This window comes from Empidonax traillii, unplaced genomic scaffold (assembly GCF_003031625.1).
Source record: "Empidonax traillii isolate 1590-97213 ecotype Southwest subspecies unplaced genomic scaffold, ASM303162v1 scaffold773:size403244, whole genome shotgun sequence".
Taxonomy (NCBI): Eukaryota; Metazoa; Chordata; class Aves; order Passeriformes; family Tyrannidae; genus Empidonax; species Empidonax traillii.
In genome coordinates, this window is record NW_020955966.1 from 339,299 (window position 1) to 358,021 (window position 18,723).

At 35.7% G+C, this 18,723-nt stretch overlaps 1 protein-coding gene across 6 annotated transcripts in view; it reads right to left on the reverse strand.

The window, feature by feature from the left end:
* Positions 1 to 18,723, reverse strand: part of LYST (lysosomal trafficking regulator) — an 85,147-nt gene that overhangs the window by 25,193 nt on the left and 41,231 nt on the right. For all 6 annotated transcript variants that reach the window (XM_027901315.1, XM_027901314.1, XM_027901318.1 and 3 more), the window contains 15 exons: positions 17,745 to 18,168; positions 16,521 to 16,665; positions 15,557 to 15,730; positions 14,015 to 14,175; positions 13,260 to 13,450; positions 11,839 to 12,084; positions 10,068 to 10,241; positions 9,653 to 9,802; positions 8,832 to 8,969; positions 7,578 to 7,776; positions 6,222 to 6,353; positions 3,804 to 4,437; positions 3,142 to 3,319; positions 2,153 to 2,322; positions 538 to 768 (listed from right to left, as the gene is read on the reverse strand). In XM_027901315.1, coding sequence (XP_027757116.1) covers positions 538 to 768; positions 2,153 to 2,322; positions 3,142 to 3,319; positions 3,804 to 4,437; positions 6,222 to 6,353; positions 7,578 to 7,776; positions 8,832 to 8,969; positions 9,653 to 9,802; positions 10,068 to 10,241; positions 11,839 to 12,084; positions 13,260 to 13,450; positions 14,015 to 14,175; positions 15,557 to 15,730; positions 16,521 to 16,665; positions 17,745 to 18,168 — 3,347 coding nt within the window. The remainder of the gene's footprint in view (positions 1 to 537; positions 769 to 2,152; positions 2,323 to 3,141; positions 3,320 to 3,803; positions 4,438 to 6,221; positions 6,354 to 7,577; positions 7,777 to 8,831; positions 8,970 to 9,652; positions 9,803 to 10,067; positions 10,242 to 11,838; positions 12,085 to 13,259; positions 13,451 to 14,014; positions 14,176 to 15,556; positions 15,731 to 16,520; positions 16,666 to 17,744; positions 18,169 to 18,723) is intronic.

Genomic DNA, 18,723 nt, shown 5'->3' on the forward strand with positions numbered 1-18,723 from the left:
TTGTAACCATGCTGAACTAAAACTATATTGAGGTAAAAAGGAAAATTTCCATTTCTTCAGGATACCAGCTAATGAAATAAAATTAAAAACATCTCTCCTCCATAACCTTTCTTAAAGTACAGAATTTTTGTAAATTATAAAGTCATTTAAGTTACTCAAAATCTCAAATATTAAATCACAGGCAGTACAAGAGAGACCTGTCTGCAGTTTTGGTATAGCAGAATGCTACCATCTCCTGTTCAGTTTTATTAAGAAAAGCATCCAAGGTGCAGACAGTGGGACAAACTTGCATCTTCAAATGTCATTTCACTGGCAGTTTAAGATATGCAAAGAACATTTTATATTCCGTTGTTTGAAGTGAATATCCAAACATTAACTTTAACTTACAGGTATAATTAGAGCTGAAAACCTCAAACCCAGTGTTATTTTGTACATGCTCTGACAATTTTAGCAAGTAGAACAAATACCAGACAGTGATTTCATGCTAGCTGTAAGGTTGTGCCTAGACTATTTGATAGCAATGGATACAATACTCACTTTGTTTCCAGTCCGTTGAGAGCAGCCAGTGTATTACACAACACATAGAGCAAACCATTATCAAGCAGTAGGTCTGCAACTTTTGAGCAGGAATTTATGATTTGCAGCAGGAGACAGAAGCAGTTATGCAGCAAAACGTTATCATAGAGAGAATTCTCTATAAGACCCAGAACAGGAATGACACACCATTTTTGAAAGAGTCCAACATTCTTGACATCTTCCAGATCAAATCTGTCAACAGAAATATATGTGAGTGACATCCTTAAAATAACAATCTGACAAATGCAACTCATATATGCAAGTGGAATACCAGTCTATGCTGGTATTTTGGCAAAGATGTAGATGGTAATTTCCTACATTTAACTGCCATAACAATGCCTGCCTACTAAAGAAAATAAGAACAAAAACACCTCAAAGAGCCACAAAGAAATGATGTGCCTAAAAGGTATATCTGAAGTTTCAGCTAACTACCAGCTGTCTACAAGATAGATTTCATGAAAATAGCAGGGGGTTTAACCAGTGTAGAAAAATGATGCATCACTTTTCCAAAACAAGTATTACAATTGGCACAGAACTATCAAGAAAATAAATACAGCTTGTCATCAGTATAACAGTATATTGACTGACAGCAGGTTTGATATATCCTGTATCCATTACTGCTAAAGTTTAATTAAGTGTGGCACCTTCTGGTTTATTATGATTGTAGAATTAAAAGCAGTGCTTCTCACCTTGTCTTACTTGGGGAGGTTATCATCCCACTACATGACTATTATGCACAATCCTAAAAACCTGAGACATTAGAACTACCTTTCCAGCCCCATAATAAATCCTGAAGAAGTAACAGTTTTCTGTTTTGGGGCAAGTTAAGGAGCCATATTTAAATCTTGCAGCTAAACAAGAATAGTTTTTGAGAAGCGAAGATCAAGTAAAGAGGGAGAAGTAATTCAGCTACAAATCCTGCAGAGGCAGCAATTGAGAAGGAGCTTTTTGCAAGATTTTTGCAGTGATTATACACACATGTGCTCCCTGTACCATCATTAAGTGGTCAGACTAATTCTAAAAAAGTATCATTTACTTATATAATTGTCTGCTTAAAGGTAATCTCCTTTCCTGTCAATAAGGTGGCTTTTTGGTTCATAGAAGTGGTGTATCTCTGGCATTTTCCCTAAAAGACACAGGGATTTGAATTCAGGGCCAAGCCAAGGAAGCAGCTGTGGCATCAAGCTTTTTGCTATATCACCTACCAAAATCTAATAGCAGAAGTCTCGTGACTACTACTTAAAACTTTAAGGATATACATCAGTTTCAGGTAGGATCAGAAACAACAGAGAGAGTTCAATTGGTTACAGGACATTTGAAGTGCTAAGGTTTCTGAGGAACTTGGAAAGTTTCAGTGTTTACAAGATCCCATCTGACAGCATCCATCAGATGCAGTTGCTTACAGTTTAAGGCCATACAATAGCCCTAAGAATTTTAATGCATTTTAATGTTAAGGCTACAAGCAAAACATTTCAAAACTGTTTGGAAGGAGCTTCTTTTATGGTTGCTGAGCAGCAAAGTGCACTGCTTGTAGTTCACATATTGTTACAGGATGTAAACCCGCAGAATTACTTACTCTTCATCCAAGCCAACAGAGCGGCCAAAAAGCATTTCCAAAAAGCACTCTACAACTTCCTGAGTCCCCTGATGAAGATACAGCTGGTTGGCTAGCAAGGAGAAGCCACGATTCTTTAAGAATTTCTCCTTCTGCTCCCTCCTTGCTCTGTTGAAATATGCATCCAACAACTAAAAATAAATGCATAATTATGGTGTAAGATTTAAGCATTTAATATAACTGCCCTGAAAGTTAATTTGTTGTCTGTGATTTGAATAGTTACAATCCTTGTTACAATCAACATCTTAAATTTTTGATCTGAAGACTCTTAGGTTTTTAGTGAAGTTTGAGTGAGATGAAACCACACATGTACCAGGAGATGCACACATAAATACACTCAAACTTTTTAGATTTATTAAAACTTGCACTTTGGTGGGTATGCATGACTTTTTTGTTATTAATAAAGCCATATAATTTTACTCTTTTTCTAATTAAAATACAAGTTCTACATAATGTCATCAAACAGGAACACTGTCCTTCTCAATATTACAAAAATCTCTGAAAACAGTTTGAAGCCTCAAGTCCATCTTCAGGCCACGAATGTGTAGATCGCTCCTCTGAATAAGTGAAAGTCAGCCATGTTAGAAGTAAAAACTTAGCTTGCACTTTAATTTAACGTAGTGCATCGTGAGTTTTATGTTGAAGAGATGGTCACTGACTTTCTGCATTGTTCCTTCCATTTATATTGGTAATGCCATCATAAGCTCTCAGGGCCTCTGCCTTACATTATAGACTATATTTATCTATTCAAAGATTCTACGTTTGCTTTTTTTTACTTTTTTTTTTAGATGTTTTTTAAATCTGTGGGGTAGAAACATATCTTAAAACTCAGAAGTAAATAGAGAAAACTGAAGAAAGCTGAATAAAAATATTAACAAAACTTCATATTTCCAAATGTTAACTATGCCAGTTCACATCTTTTTAGCAGAAAATATTTTATATGGGCCTACTTTAATGACTCCTTGTTGTATGAGAGGAGATGGGTGGTTCACCAGAACTATAAGATAATCAGGTTGGATAAGTTTGTCCATCACATCTTCTAGCATGATATCTGGAAGGATTAGGAGAACTCCACGCAAGAGATCATATAGTCCACAACAGATAAGCACAAGATAGTCTTCTGTACACCTGAAAACAGAGGAATGTGTTTTATCAATGATGATTGTCTACAGCAGAAGAGACAAAAAAACATGCATAACTGCTAGCAATTCTTAGGGGACAGGATGAAGAAGAAATCTGGAAGACATCATTTCTCCAGTACTCCTTCTACCAATCTTCATCAACACTTATTTTTAGATGGCAGATGGCAAAAAAGATAATCTGACCAAAACTACTTGCTTGAGTTTTTGTGACAAACCATAAAAGGTTCCCACTTCTACTGCACATAGCAAAAACCCTGCTTTTTAAAATTTGCTATGTAAATAATGCAAAAATTGAAACAACACAACATTCTATGGAGTAAAAGCTTAATAAATTTGTGTATGACAGTATATGAAAAAATTCCCTTAATTTTTAGGCTTCAAATTTTTATAGGATAACAATCAAGAGCAAGAACAGTGAAATTAAAGGTCACATACTGTGCAACTCTTAATTTATTATTTTACATGCTTACCTGTCATCAGGGGTTTCAGATGGTTTTGGAGTATTCTCATTAGCTGAAGAAAAAGCAAGGCTGTCCCAGTCTTCAGGAAGTATGTTCTTGTCAGCAAAGCTTGGCCAGCGAGCGATGGCTGATGATGCTCCAAGAACAGAAAATGCCAAGCCCAACCCTGCAAAATTGCCCTGACCCTTCTGAAATGAAGGCAGTCCTTTAAGATTGTCTGGACGACGTAGCAATGGCTCAGCTGCACCACCACCACCTTCACTGCATTTCAGGTCTGCATCTGCTTCTTTAGTCTCAAATGCATTTTCAGATAACTCTACTTCTTTTGCAATATCTTCAAATGTTTCGGCAGACGTTAGCTCTGAGTCACAAACTGTTTTTGCAGACTCACAACTGCTAAGAAGCTCTTCCTGTACTCTCCTTATGGTTTCAGAACTTTCTACAAAACCAATTCTGTCCTGAAGATCAATGTAGTTGTGCTCGCCAATAAGCAGCAGGTCATCAGTGCTCCTTCCCATTCTTTCAGTTAGTCTTTTTCGGTGAACTTGAGGTGAGGAAGTGGGCGATGCTGGCAAGCTTTTAGAAAGCCTTCCAGGTGCCTGAGAGCTTATTTTCTGCTGTACACTAGACTTGGAAGTGTTCCCTAGAGAAATAAGGATATCTTTAGCATTCCTTTCACATTAAAAATAAACTTTTCTCTCAATATTAGATTCCTCATCCATTTAGAATTGTGGTGACCTAAGTTAATTTTATATGCAAAACTGACAACACCTGACATAGCTCAGATTTGGTAAATCAAGTAAACTACTATGGAGCTGTATATTTAGCAAGTCACAAATCTGAAAGAAGAATAAAATGCAAAAGAATTTTTGACAATATATTGGAGTTCCTGGATTTAAATCATGATCCTTTCAACTAACCCTCAGCAGGAACTTGTATAGAATCACTGAGAATGGAGGGCACATCTGGAGGTTGTATGCACCAGAATCCTTGCTCAAAGCAGGGTCAAATAGAACAGGTTGTTCTACTTGGATCTTTGTGTAAGAGGTCCAATCTACTGACATGTTTCAGTAGACATTGAAATACTATTCACCAACCCGTTTGCACTAAGGTTTTACATATACTTCAAGTTTACAACTAATAACTGCACATTTTATTTAATAGTGCTTCCTTTTAAGTGCACATTTTGACCTGAAACAGTCAAACTTTCAGAGCACACTACACATGTATTTCATAACTAAGCTTTAAGAGGGAAAACAGACCATATACCAGACTGGTAGAAGCAGTATTTTGTTATTCTAGGAAAAGGAGACTTTGCTTATTCGGAAGTATTTTGAAAACTATGCACCAGTTAGTACTAAAGCAATAATGATGCATCAGGAATATATTTTTTATGAGAATATATATATAAAACATGTGTGAATATATACACATAAATATATATATATATTACACTGTAATACCTGTAATACTGAGTCACACAGGATGTGAAATACATAGCAATTAATTTAGATATCAGTGCGACTTTTTTCCATTCCTATTTTGTATATATTTGTGAACTTGGACTATGAAGTTTTATTTTTAATTTACTTCTCATAGTCAACAACCTTAAATAAAGGCTTAAACATAAGTGGTGTTTCAGCTTTTGTTTTTCAGGTGATATTTGTGGATTGCCTATGCAAATCTGTAAAAAGTATGATTAAAACTCTAATTCAATAATAATGCAAAAAACATCGCACTGACAGGACACCAACTGAAAAAAGTTACCAGTTTGAACTAATAACTTCACAGTATTTCAGCATTTACAGCAGAGGAATTCAAAACAGATGAAAGCAGTTATCTTTACAGACCTCAACTTGTTCAGCATGCTATCTGAGACTGTTTCCAGAAAACAATTCAATTTTAATTTATATAACCAAGGTATCTTGTTGTTTTTTGTAAGATACACTTTCCCATCCTCTATCATGTAGGAACAGTTTCTATACCTACAATATGGTAGGTACAGAAATGGTAATACTTTAATACCATATTTAGACAGATAAGAATTATGCACAAATCAAGTATCAGCTTAACGTTTTCTGCCCAGATTAGATAGTTGCTTATGGCTCACTGCTTCAACTGCTGCCTAGTTAAGGCGTTCTCAGGCATCTTTAGCAGGTCTGTTCAACAAATGAAACGGTTCAGCTTATCTGGTCCACGTCAGTGCCTGAGCCATCAATGCGGCAATTTGCCTCAACTTAGGAATGAAGAGCAGTTCAGGTAGCATGTTCAGTTCCATCCTTCCTACTCTGCTGTTCAGGCATCAAGCTCCAAGGGACAGGGGGAGCTCTGTAAGAGATACCTGTAGGAAAGTAACACTTGCAGACGCTCTAGTCATTTGCCAAAAGATTGTGTCTTAACATTCTTTTTTTTCCAGCATTGTTTTACCTTCCAGTGGTAAAGCTGTAAATCCAGTTGGAGATGTAATCACAAATGCAGAATTGTCTACTGACTTCCCACCACTGCTGGAATTTCTCAGGTACCTAAGTGATTCAACTTTCTCCTGGAAAATTTTGCCATCTAGAAAGAAAAGGGGAAAAAGTTAAATAAAAGCATTTTATGTTTGCGTTGTTGAGAAATTAGACTGGTAGTGAGATTACATTTTGAGCGGAGCACTGGAGGCTAATGAGAAGAGCTCAAGGGCAAGCAACCAAGCAAAAGCACATGAACACAATTTTTTGGTTTAGTGATCCAACTTTAAAATTTACTTTAGAACAATGAAAATATTGTGACGTACTAAAGCAATTACATTTAAAGACAGTCCTTGCAGGCATACAAGTAGTGATAACTGACTTTCTGTCATGTCAAAAACAAATGACTGTTCTCAAACAGCCTAATAGAGGCTCCAAGTATCAAAGAGTGCATTCTACTCTTATTCAGAATTTTACATCAGTTGGTATTAGAGGACAGATACAGATAAATACAACTGTGCAGCCTTTGAAATTGATTATTAAACCTGGAGGCACACAGGTGTCTGCAAAAGGAGAAAATATTTCAAAATTGGTTGATGCTTTCCAGGGTCACATAAGTTATGGCAAAGGTGGCACAACGCTAGTATTAAAGCATGAACTGTTCATAATTTCTTATTTTTCAAAAGACCAAGAAAGATTTTTTACTGTTCATATCAGTCATTTTACCAACATGATTATCCAGTACAGATATATTAAAGAAGCTGTTGTTCTAGGTCTGCATCCCTCAAAGCCCGTAAGTACTGCCAGTAACTTGTATGAACTCATAGTGCCTGCCAATGATGTCTTATAGTGCAACTTATCAATTGCTAAAAATGCTCCTCAAGCCTTTTATTTTTCCTGAAATTCCATAACAGGAAATAAGAAAGTAGAAATTGAGACAAGACAGTATGCATATGTTTCTGAAAAGTTTCATTTACAAGTGAGTTAGATGTTTTCCTCTAAGTTCACCCAAGACAAATGTGTCCACATAGGCAGCTAACATTATGCATTCCATTTATTAGCACCAAACTTTAAAGAAAGTTAATGGCATAACCACTGAGAGATTATCTATGGTTGTAGACAGAAGAAAGCTCTCCAAGTAAACCAAGCGAACAAAGTCTAAACTGTTACCTCTCTCAGAAAAGTAAAAGTAGTTTACAGTATTAAGTCCCAACAATTCAATAATTTTTTAATATATCATTACTAAAATACAGCGAAGAGATTTTTTTAGATATTAATTTATGACCAGATTTTTGTCCTATTGTTTACTACTAGCTAAATGTGACATATTTACCTGTATGCAGGGAAAAGTAGAAGTTGGTAGGATTGTGACAAACATATGTATTAGTGGGAGGGTGAACGGCTAAGAGGAAATTGAAGACCAGTGTCAGCAGTTCCAGGTCTGGGGGAGAACCAAGCACTTCTTCAATTATTTTCACAAATGACCTGCAAACCTCCCGAGGCAGGGATGCAAGGTGCCCCTCTTTATGCTCCTAGAAAGGAAGAGCAGTACAACTGTAAGTTACTTGTATTTTTAATTTGACAGCAATTGTCTCTTTTTAAGTTGTCATGTTGTAATAAAACAGATAAGAAAAGAAGCTCAATTAAGAAAGCTGTATTCTTTAATTTGAGAGGACCTATTGTACCTACTCAATGTTATCCAAGTCCAGCCCACTCAAAAATCCAGACAGAAACAAAGTATTGCAAATGTTATGCAAGTTGATTTTTGGAAAACTAAAATGTTTCAGCATACTTCACTAATCTGTATTGAAATGCTGGAGCCCTAGGACATGAATCACCATTGAAAATATAGGTTATTGTCATTTTACTATATATTTGTAGAGAAATTAATAGTTGCCAAAACTAACATTTCAAACATTAAAAACTTTCTGAACAGTGCCACACTGGGTCTTCTGTATTTCCACTTCAATAGCCATTTTTATAAACATACACATTTGAGATTTCATTGATAATTGTATTTATAATTTCTGCTTTATCAAGCATTCTATAGTTTGATGCTGGCTAGCTGAAAAAAAAAATCTATTAAAAGAATATGGACTTTAGAACAGGACTTAAAGAAACTTGTGGGAAATCCCACTGTAAGGTGAGCATAGTGATTAACTTATTCCCATCTTCTCTAATTTCGATCTCCTTTTTTCTACCCAAGCACCTTAACTGAGACTGCTGCAGGGAATGACTAAATGTTTATATAGTTTTATCTTCCATTCCATCAGACCCCCAAAACTGCAAAATTGTTGTTGCCCAATTTGAGTAGGTTTTTTTTTGTTGTTGTTGTTTTTTGTTTTGTTTTGTTTTTAAGCAAGATACTAATTTTCCCTAATGTGCAGAAAAGACAGGAAATAATACGAAACATTCTCTATCTAGGCATCGTTGATGTAAAATGATACAGTTCCTTACTGGGTTGGAAGCACAGAGGACAGTCTACTGAAGTAGCTTTCTCTACAGCATTTAGTCTCTTCTGCTCTACCCTTCCCAAATTAAAATGAGTATTTGCCAAGCACAAAGTAGGATTTCAGAGTGAAAGTACCTGCAGAACCTGACAAGTTAACAGGAAGTGATGTACCACTTGAGCTTTCAAGAGCTGTTTAATATTAAACATCTGTTGGTGATGGTTGGCTCTGATAAGGATTTCTAGAGCTGCTAACAGAGTTTCCCAAACACCTTGCTGAAAAACAAACAAAAAAACCAAACAAACATGGCTTCAAAAAATACATTCACGAGTCTACACACTGAAAAAAAAACCCAAGAAACAACAAACAATGAAGTCAAGTTAGTTTTGCACCTAAGATGATGACTGACTACAAATGGTCAGAACTAGAAACTATCAGAAAAATTACGTTCATACAAAACTAATGACTAAGTTCATACAAAATGACTATGTTCATACAAATATGTTCATACATATGTTCACAATAATGACGATGTTCATACAAAACTAATGACTAAGTTACCACCAAAAAACCCTTCAACTTCTTGTCTAAAATTAGTTTTGTGTATTCTTTGCTATATTAACACTGGATGGTTAGTTTCAATAGTTTAACTCCAAAACAAAGCAGGTCTTGCTTAGTTTTAGCAATTTCTCCACAAAAAAATTAATCAGTTCAACTAACAAGTCATATTCATACATCACATTTACAGACTTTAATACACAAAGCTACCTGCACCATTGATAATGGGAGCTTAATGCTACTAAGAGCTATTAAAAGAAAAATAAGGACCATTAATTTTAGAAAACTGTAGTGATTACTGACATGTAACTGGAGATATTAATTTCTTACTCATAATACTTATTTTTTTTTAAATATTGAATTTTAGACCTGAAATATTTCCAAAACTAAAAGTACTTACTTTTGCTTTAGACCATATCTTCCAGTCAAGCAGCAACTTTTCTAACAATTGAACATCTTGAATAACTGCAGTAGAGTCTGCATCAAGCTGGAATTGTCCATTTTCATTTATATAGAGAATCTCATCACTGCAGCATCCTTCAAGGAGAGTCTTGAAGAGGGGGAAATATTTTTTAAGTGTCATAATCACAAAGTAGTACAGTTGTTCTATCCAAATAAAAACAAAATGGTAAATCTTTAAAGAGACAGAATACTCCTGATTGGGAAGACATATGTACCTGGTCAACACTCAACTTGCTTAAAATCACTGTTCTGCCTTCGTAAAAACAGCTTCAAATGTAAAATTAAAATCACGGAGAAGTTTCTAAATTTTTGCTAATATTGAACAAAATATCAAGTTTAAAAGTGGACTCTACCTTCAGCATGCAAAATCCAACAATGCATTTTGGTTTGATCAACACTCGACGAATCATAGAATAACCATTACAATTGTCCATCTCCTGTATTCTCTGTTGATTGTATTTTGTTAGAGATAGTATAAGTTGTAGTGCTAAAGCTTGAGTGTCTTCACAGCTGCTAATCTCTACCACCTGAAGAGAAGACAAATTTAATAACACAGTGTAAGTGAGAAACATTTAGGAAAAAAGACTTAAAAATACTTTGTTGCACTCCCAAATCATAACTTCTGGAGTAAGTCTGTTTTTAAGAGCTTGGTGTTATGTACATAGCCTTCATTTTGTCTATGTGTGTACATTCAGTTATATTTGAAGTGACAATTCCTATTGTGGTAAATTATGACTCTTCTTAAGAAAACTGAAGTCCCTTTGCAAGAATCCTTTTCCAAGAAAAACTTCTGTTCCAAATAAATTTAAAGTAGAAGGCACTTACCATACTACAAAGTCACAAGGTCATGAAATACATAAGCTTCTAATAAGAATACACTGTCTGCCTTGGAAAAGTATGTTTCTTAAATGTTTATGGAAAGCTCTAAAAAAAGGCTCCTGAAGGTCTAGACTACACCTACCTCTAAGTTTCAAACATTAAAGTTTTATTTTGTCCACAAAGAGACAAGCAATTTGATAGATGAAGACCACAAACCACTCTTTCCTCTTTACTTTCTACAGTTATTGAATCCCAAGAAAAAGCAAATAGAATTTTAACCAAAACCAAACAACAATGAAATCTCACATTAATGGAACTTCAGTTCTATAGCTTCCCTTGCCATACACCTGTTAATTCTGCTGCACCACACATTTATAGACATGTATACCTGCATCACCTGACAGCTGATCTATTGCCTTCTTCCCTTTCTGATGCAAACAGTCTACGTGCTACTGATCTGTAGCACATACTTAGCATAAATTTACATAATACAATAACATGGCTAAGGATTTTCTCCTCAGATTTCATTATCAATGGTAAAATTACAGCAGGCAGTGTCTTCATAGCCATGATCTAGTGTGCATTTATTACTCTCCATGTATCTTTCAGAACAATACCAGAGACACATAAATCAAGACAAGCTTTAGGCCTACATTAGTATTTTGAATTAACTGTGGTACTTCAGAGACTCCTGGCACAAATATTAGCCTCTCCACATAAAGGTCACATTTAAGTAAGTAGTAACGAAGTTAAGGCTAATAGCCTTACTATTTGTGAAATTACATTTTCTCTTAGACAGGATAAATAAGCCTTTGAGCACGGTTGAACAGTTATCTCAAAAAAGCTCTCATGATTTATCAGATAAAAATAAAGCTTTGTGCACCATGTAGTTTCACATTTATTCATACTTGCATTGTGAGTATCCCGTGGTTAAACTGTTAAAGATATGCCATGAATTTAAATGCTTCAAAATCAGAGACCAAAAATATGACCAGTTTTACAACACTGCTAAAAATAATCTTTTTGGACACTTAAAAACCCTATTTCTAAATCAGAATAATCTTAAATAATAGCAATATTAACTAAAACATTACATAATAGAATTATAATTACATTTCCAATTTAAGACAACCTCTGTGATACTTTCTGTTATGGCACAGGTATTTTCCACAAGTTTTAACAGAAAAGCATCACATGCAGACTAAAGAAAGGCAGCTAGAATTATGAGCTTTGCTACTTAAGATCCAAAGAAAATTTTATATGGGAGAACACATCCATGCAACCCCCCTCCTCCAGCCTCCTTACCCTAGCAAAGAGGAAAACAAATGCACCAGTTCCTCCAATTTCATGTAGTATACTCTGAAGAGTTTTATATTCAACAGGCTGAAGTGTTTTTAGATGATGAGAGTCCAATGCATTGCTTTGAACTTCTTTCAGACTGAAAGGTCTCTGAGAAGGTGCAGTTTTCACTTGACCTTTCAGTCTAATAACAGGTTCATATATGGTGTACTGACCAGGGCAGCATGTGGTATAAACAACAGCAAGACTCTCCTGAAAAAAAAGAGAAGTTTAAATTTTTTTCTAGAAAGTTTAATACAAAAAACTCCACACATCCAGGACACAAAAGCCACCTAAAGCAAGTAGCAACAACTTCAGCAGTTCATTTCTACTTTACCACTAACATGCTCTGAAGTTGCGTGTGGAGCACACGCACTAAAAAGCAACAGGGTTCCTAAATCTTAGAAACTTTATGCAACAGCTAAAGCACAGAAAATTAAGAAAGCACTAAAAAATTCCACCAAGAAATAGAGAAATTTCATTTAAGGCACTTGCATTCTCTGCAAAACTGCAAAGATTAATTCATCACTCAAGCATATGGTTCTTCTCTCTGGCTACTTGGTGTTCTGTAAGGTAAAATAAGCTTAAAAGTTGCATGACTCCTTTGCTAAGCTTTAACTTCCTCCATTCATTCCTCCTTGACCTATTCAAAATTTGGTACCATTGTTTACAAGGATCATATTCAGACAGAATGACCCTTAGCCTACGAGATCAGAAAAAACCCTCTAATGGAAACAATTCATACAGCAGGGGTTACTAGTGTGAATTCCCAAAATATAGCAAGCTCCTCTGAGAACCAAGCTTTATTTTATTCTTTTTCTAGTGTCACTGTATTTACACCCGCATCTGACATGGCTGTTTCAGTCAGGAAAGATGAGAAAAGCTAAGATCTGCCAGCTGCAGAATGACTTTTCAGCCAAATTTGGTGAAAACTTACTCCCTTCATCACCTCCAAAAAATTGGGATCAATTCTTTTGCTTCCTGTTAAAACCAGATAAAGCCCCCTTTCTCCTCCCTTCTCAGTTTTAATGTTAACAGGATAACTAAGCTGTCCTTGACTACTTTTACACTAGTGGAGGGATCTTCTATATATCCATCCTAGGCGTTTTGGAGGTGCCTGTTTATCCAATACAATTTAGGATGCTGTATTATAGATGTTGGAACATCTAGAAATTTTTAGAATCCAACCCAAAGCAAGATGAAATGGCCACTGTGTGGAATTCAACTCCCACTGAAGTAAGTGGGAAGAACCCTGCAGTGATTTTAACAAGAAAAAGATTTGCTCTTGTCTGCTTTGATCAAGTGAAGCACTTTGGGAGACAGCAGGAAACTTGTTTCCAATTTATCATTTTTAAGAGATTAAGAACCATTTTTAAGTAGAAACTTACAATTAAAGGCCCAACATCCACTTCCTTTCTTGTCATGAAGAGCTCCTTGACCTGTTCACATTGTAGAATCTCTTTATTTATGTACTTGGAGCAGTCAGTCAATGTTTTGCCATATTTACAAGGCATTACAGATGTGAAGTCTGGCCCACATGTGTATAAGTAAAATGCTTCCTCTGGTCCAATATTTGCACCTAAAATCCAGAAAATTATCTGTTAACTCTTTAGTATACAATAAATCAAAATTCATTTCTGATTACCACAGACCAGTAACATCAGCAGTTTCAGAAATAAGCATGCTTAACTCAGAGCATTCAGTGATTCAGATTTTGCTTACTTTTTATTGTGCTTTAAGTAATTTGAAGCTATTTGTTTAAAAGCAGGTAAGTGAAATCAATTTTCCAGATAAAAGAGACTGAGTGCTTCAAGGAAAAAAAAAAACCAGAACAAATATCACGGTCTTTCCATTCCCTACCCCAAGGTATAATTTAAAGAAATTTTAAAAACCACTAAAGTAACTGTAATTACCAACTGTGTCACTAAAAAGAAACCAATATGGCAGAAGAGCACATTAGGAAGTACCTAATACTGAAACATTTGCCTACTTTCTCCCTGATATATTATGCTGCTAAAGAATATATAATTGTTTTTACTGTAAAAGCTTGATATGTTAAAAAAATATCTAAATAAGCCTTTGATCTCAGAGGGGGAGGAGGAAGTGAAGACTTAATTCAAGAAAAAAAGCATTCAAGAGGTACCATTAAATAGAAGCAGATTTCCAAGATTCCATCTACCCGACAATCGAAGCAATTCTTCTTGAGATGATGTACAATGTCCAATCATACAATATGTTTTGTTACTGTCAGATGATAAGCTTGTTTTCCTTGGCAGTGAGAAGTCTAAATCAATATCACATTTCCTGAAAATATATACAAAAAAACATGTTTAAATATTAAGAACCGATCAAAATTGCTATCTAAGATATTCAGCTTAGGTTTAAAATTCATTTTGATATTTACTAGATGAGAAGCCATGCTGCCATCAAAATTAAACTACTCAAGTCCTCTTCCACTTCCAGGCACCTTAAACCTCAGTTACATAATGATATTTGTATTCAGATACTGCATAGAGCAGAAGAATAGAGTTCCAGCTAGGATTGCTATGAAGTCAAGATTTCCTGGATCTGAAATTCCTTCCTCCCTCTGACCTCAAAGAAGAAATATATGTAACACTATATATGCTTCTAAAATAACACAATTTTTCAAGAACTTCTACTCTTCCTAAGAAGTCAAAGGCCTTTGACTTTGCTAAGACACAATGAAAACTGTGGTTCACATATGCTTGAAAACACCACGTTGAGGATTTGCTTATACCAGGGAACATTGTCAGAACTAGTGTGCTGCACAGCCACGAGCAATAAGCCTGATGCTTTCAGAAAGCATCCAATTAAATTTATGTGTCTTTACATAAACAGAGCAATTAGACTGTAAAGGTCATCCAAAGCTTCCTGAAAGAGCCAAACTATCGGCAAACTAGCAACTATATATAGAGGGGCCTCAATAACTGCACACGTGCAGAACATTTGAGTACTTTTAGCTTCCCCCTATATCTCCATATTTGGACTTTATTGCATACCAGCATGCACAGATGGAACACAGCCTTCACAGTCTGGACTTCAGAAAGAAAGCATAAAGACTGATATTTAATAAATACCTTTCTCTAACCAATAAGTAATTCACACAGGTACAAGCCCACCCAACCTCGCATCAGGTACCTCATTTAGGAACATGGACCTTAGCTTTGCAGTGGAAAAAAAAAATTGTACTTCCAACTGGCAGTTCAGATTTTGTTTGAAATACATTTTAACTTCTTACCTTCCATCAGTGGAACAAAATGACTGCCTTCTCCTCTTAATTACTACTTTCAACAACATGGCCTGTACCTGACTTACACCTCCTTAATGCAGGTTCTTAACTTAACCAGAGATATTATGCCTACTGCTAACTTCATGCCTTAGCTTATTTTGGATTTTACTTAAGACCTTGCAGTACTTACCTCTTTCAGTTATTCATGATGAAGAATAACAGTGATGTCTGAACAGGTCCATGGTATGAACTGATAATTCTCAAAGCGATCACAACTACTCTAGAGAATTCCTAGCAGTGTAACACCTCCTGCCCCATACCCTCCTAGAAGATTACTCAACCACAACTTTAGCTTGTGCCAACACCGTGCTGATATACTCCTACCAGCGAACATCTTTTAAAGAAGTATCTAGGTACAACTAATGTATTCTTTACCTCTGACCAGACACCCACAGCAACAGCTTTCCATGGATATTTTTCTTGCTTTCTGGCTTCTGCAGATATTTTAATGCCAAATGCTGCCACCTGCCTAAAAGGAAAACATTCTCTGGAGATTCCGCCTGTGCCAGCAAACCAGCTTTCATCTCATCATTTGGATCCATGCACATACTATGAAAACAAGAGAAGAAAAATAAGTGTGTATGTTTGTTTTCATACTTGTATTTTAAGCCTCAAGTCTGCAATTTTTGGCCTCAGTTAATTTGAGATTGCATTCCTTAACTTTCACAGGTAAATTTTTTGATCACAAAACTATTTTTAGAGTGCTCAGAGTAAGCTAGGGAAATCCTCACATCATGGTTTCAACTTATTTACACTTCTCTGCATAAATCTGCTTATATTTAAGATAAGGATATTTCCCTATTTTCCAGAGCAGTTAAATTCAGTTTATTGAAAAAATGCAGAACTTTGAACACTGAAATAAAGTGTTCTAAAATTGCAGCTTTAAACCTATTTTTAAGGATAGATTACTTACAAGAACTAAATTAGGGCTAAAATGCATTTAGAAGATTTAAAACCAAGACTGTCACAGAAAGTATTATACAACAGCAGTTTTCACACCTCAGGTGCAAGAACTTTTTCCACCTTCACACATTTATTGTGGCATTTCATTAAAGCTCAAATTGCTTCCTTGCACTGCATTATGTTTATGACTGACCTTGAAGCTTAGACAGTTACTTATACACGACTGTGCGAACCATGCAAGCCCAGACCCTGACGCTTTAAGCTCGCAACCCTGTAGATCTGTATCCAATAACCTTCCCTGATGTTGCCCCATCAGTGTGCAAGGCCTTACTACTATAGAAATTAGTTCTCTACTCTCTAGCAGTATTCTCTGCAGGTTGCTACTCCAAGTCACACAGTATGTTCGCAGGACTGCTTTTATACTAAAACAGCATACCGAAATATGAATGCTCCAGTATTCAAGTCTGCCCAGACTTGTATCATCAATGCTTTGGAACCCAATGAAATTATATGAATGCAGCCATCTTCAAGAAGTTTCTCTCCCAGGCTTAGGTATTCCGTTCCCATAGACTTTGTTTCTTCTAGAAATATAAACATTTATACACAATTACAATACAACAATCTGCCTTTCACACCAGATACCCCACAAGTATGAAAAGAAAAGGTTCAGGTACTGCATAGAAATTTGTTTTTCTACAGTGGGCTGACTAATCTATAGACTCTATCTTCAGAAACTGGGGTGTCAAACTGAAACAGAGGAACTCGACATTAACTCAGCACCTCACTTTTTTTTTTTTTTAGCAAATCATGTAAATCCACTGAGCTGAATACCAATGATGCTTTTGACATGCCACATCATATTACATTCCTATGTTGAACTGTCAGTATGCACCAAGAAGTCTTCAGATTTTTCTTCACAAATCACACTACCCTTTAAGCATGATCTTGTATTCAGTATTTTTACTTTACCAAGCAAAAGCACAGACCTTCTAACAACAGCAGCTCTAGGGAGTTCCAAGATTCAGGGTTGAGTTTTCTCTCCTTTTATTTAAATACAGTAAAAGGAAAACAGTACAGGTATTCCAAGTGTTGTGAATGGGAGACATTTTAAACAAATTTAAGTATTTTTCCTCCTACAAATTACAATCCAAGAGATTCTGTTTGGAACAGTTTAGGAACAGGTGTCTTTACAAAAGTATAGACAGAAGAATATTGTACAGCTAGTGGTATTTACAATGGTGCACAGAAAGAAAGTTAAGAGGATTTATACTGAGTCAGCCTGAGACTTCATTATCAATACATGAAACCAAATAAACTTGAGAGCATTTTTTTCCCATGACCATTCAGCTGCAGCATTTAATATTTTTTTCATCATAACATGAAGTAGCATAGAGACATTTTACTGAAGTTACAAATTCAGTGAGAATACTGTATTTCCAAGGAAGCAGGCATTAATCTAATTTAAGGACCAGAGCTGCAAATGCTTTATCTGTAAGTATACGACACAGTACTCAAAGAAAAATCAGAAACACTACCACTGCTGTTTAATATCCATCATAAAAAAAAAATCCAATCTTTGTATATGGTACATAGATTAGTAATATTTGTAACCAGAATCCTTCAATGCTACCTAAACAGAAACAAAGTACTATATGCTCACCTGTGCTGTCAAAACTGTTCTCTTTTACAGCTATGAGTCTGCTTCTTCTCTTGATTTTTTTCCCCTTCTCAGTCGAATTTTCTGTTTCATGATCATACTCCAGATGAAACCACAGCGAGACACTGAAGCCATCGGACATGTGTGGCCAACAGTTTTGTCCAACTAAAGGCAAGTGAATTGGGGCTACATGCCAAGAAGAAAGCAGCTGGTGACTCAAATTTTCACTATCTGCCTCTTTCTTACTCTGTGAAAATTTTGCTCTTTTAAGTAGTCCAGCAGTTTTGCTGTTGGAAGTGCTAGCACATTTTTGTGAAGAACTACTACTCAAATTCGTGCCATGTAGTAAAGGGAAGGCAAGGTACTGTAATGGGTTCATATAAATATTAGTGTCTACGATCTTCAATACACCCTTGAGTAGTATCTCCTAGAAGAAATAAGCCAAACAAATGAGAAAAAATATTAAACTGTTTACACCACATAGTGAAGTATCATGTAACCAAACAGAAGCCACTCTTCATTTAAATTTGGATTCATGTTTTCCCATCAGAGGTGGACTTTCATATTCAAACTGACACATTTGCAAAGCATCAGGTAGCGGCTTCAACAGACTCTGGTCCAGCAGAGCTTTGGGGATTTAGTCTGGGCAGATCAGTTTTCAAGTCACCATGCTCAGGAATCAGCTGAACCAAAACAGGTGGTTATTGCACAATCTTATCTCACTTCTGTTATGTGCTAACAAATAGATCGGTTCATACTGCAACAAAAGACGACACCTTTTACCCCATGTTTGTGGCTGGTTAAGAATGCCCACACAGGCCATCAATTTGTTATTGCATAATCAGTAACAAAACTAGATGAGCCCTTAAGCCAAAAAGTTTCTCTAGTCACTTGGCCAATTATTACAAGCTACCTTTGAAAAACTGACTTGGGACTCCTTGTTTGGTTTGGTACCATTTCAGATGCCATAGTAATTTTTTTA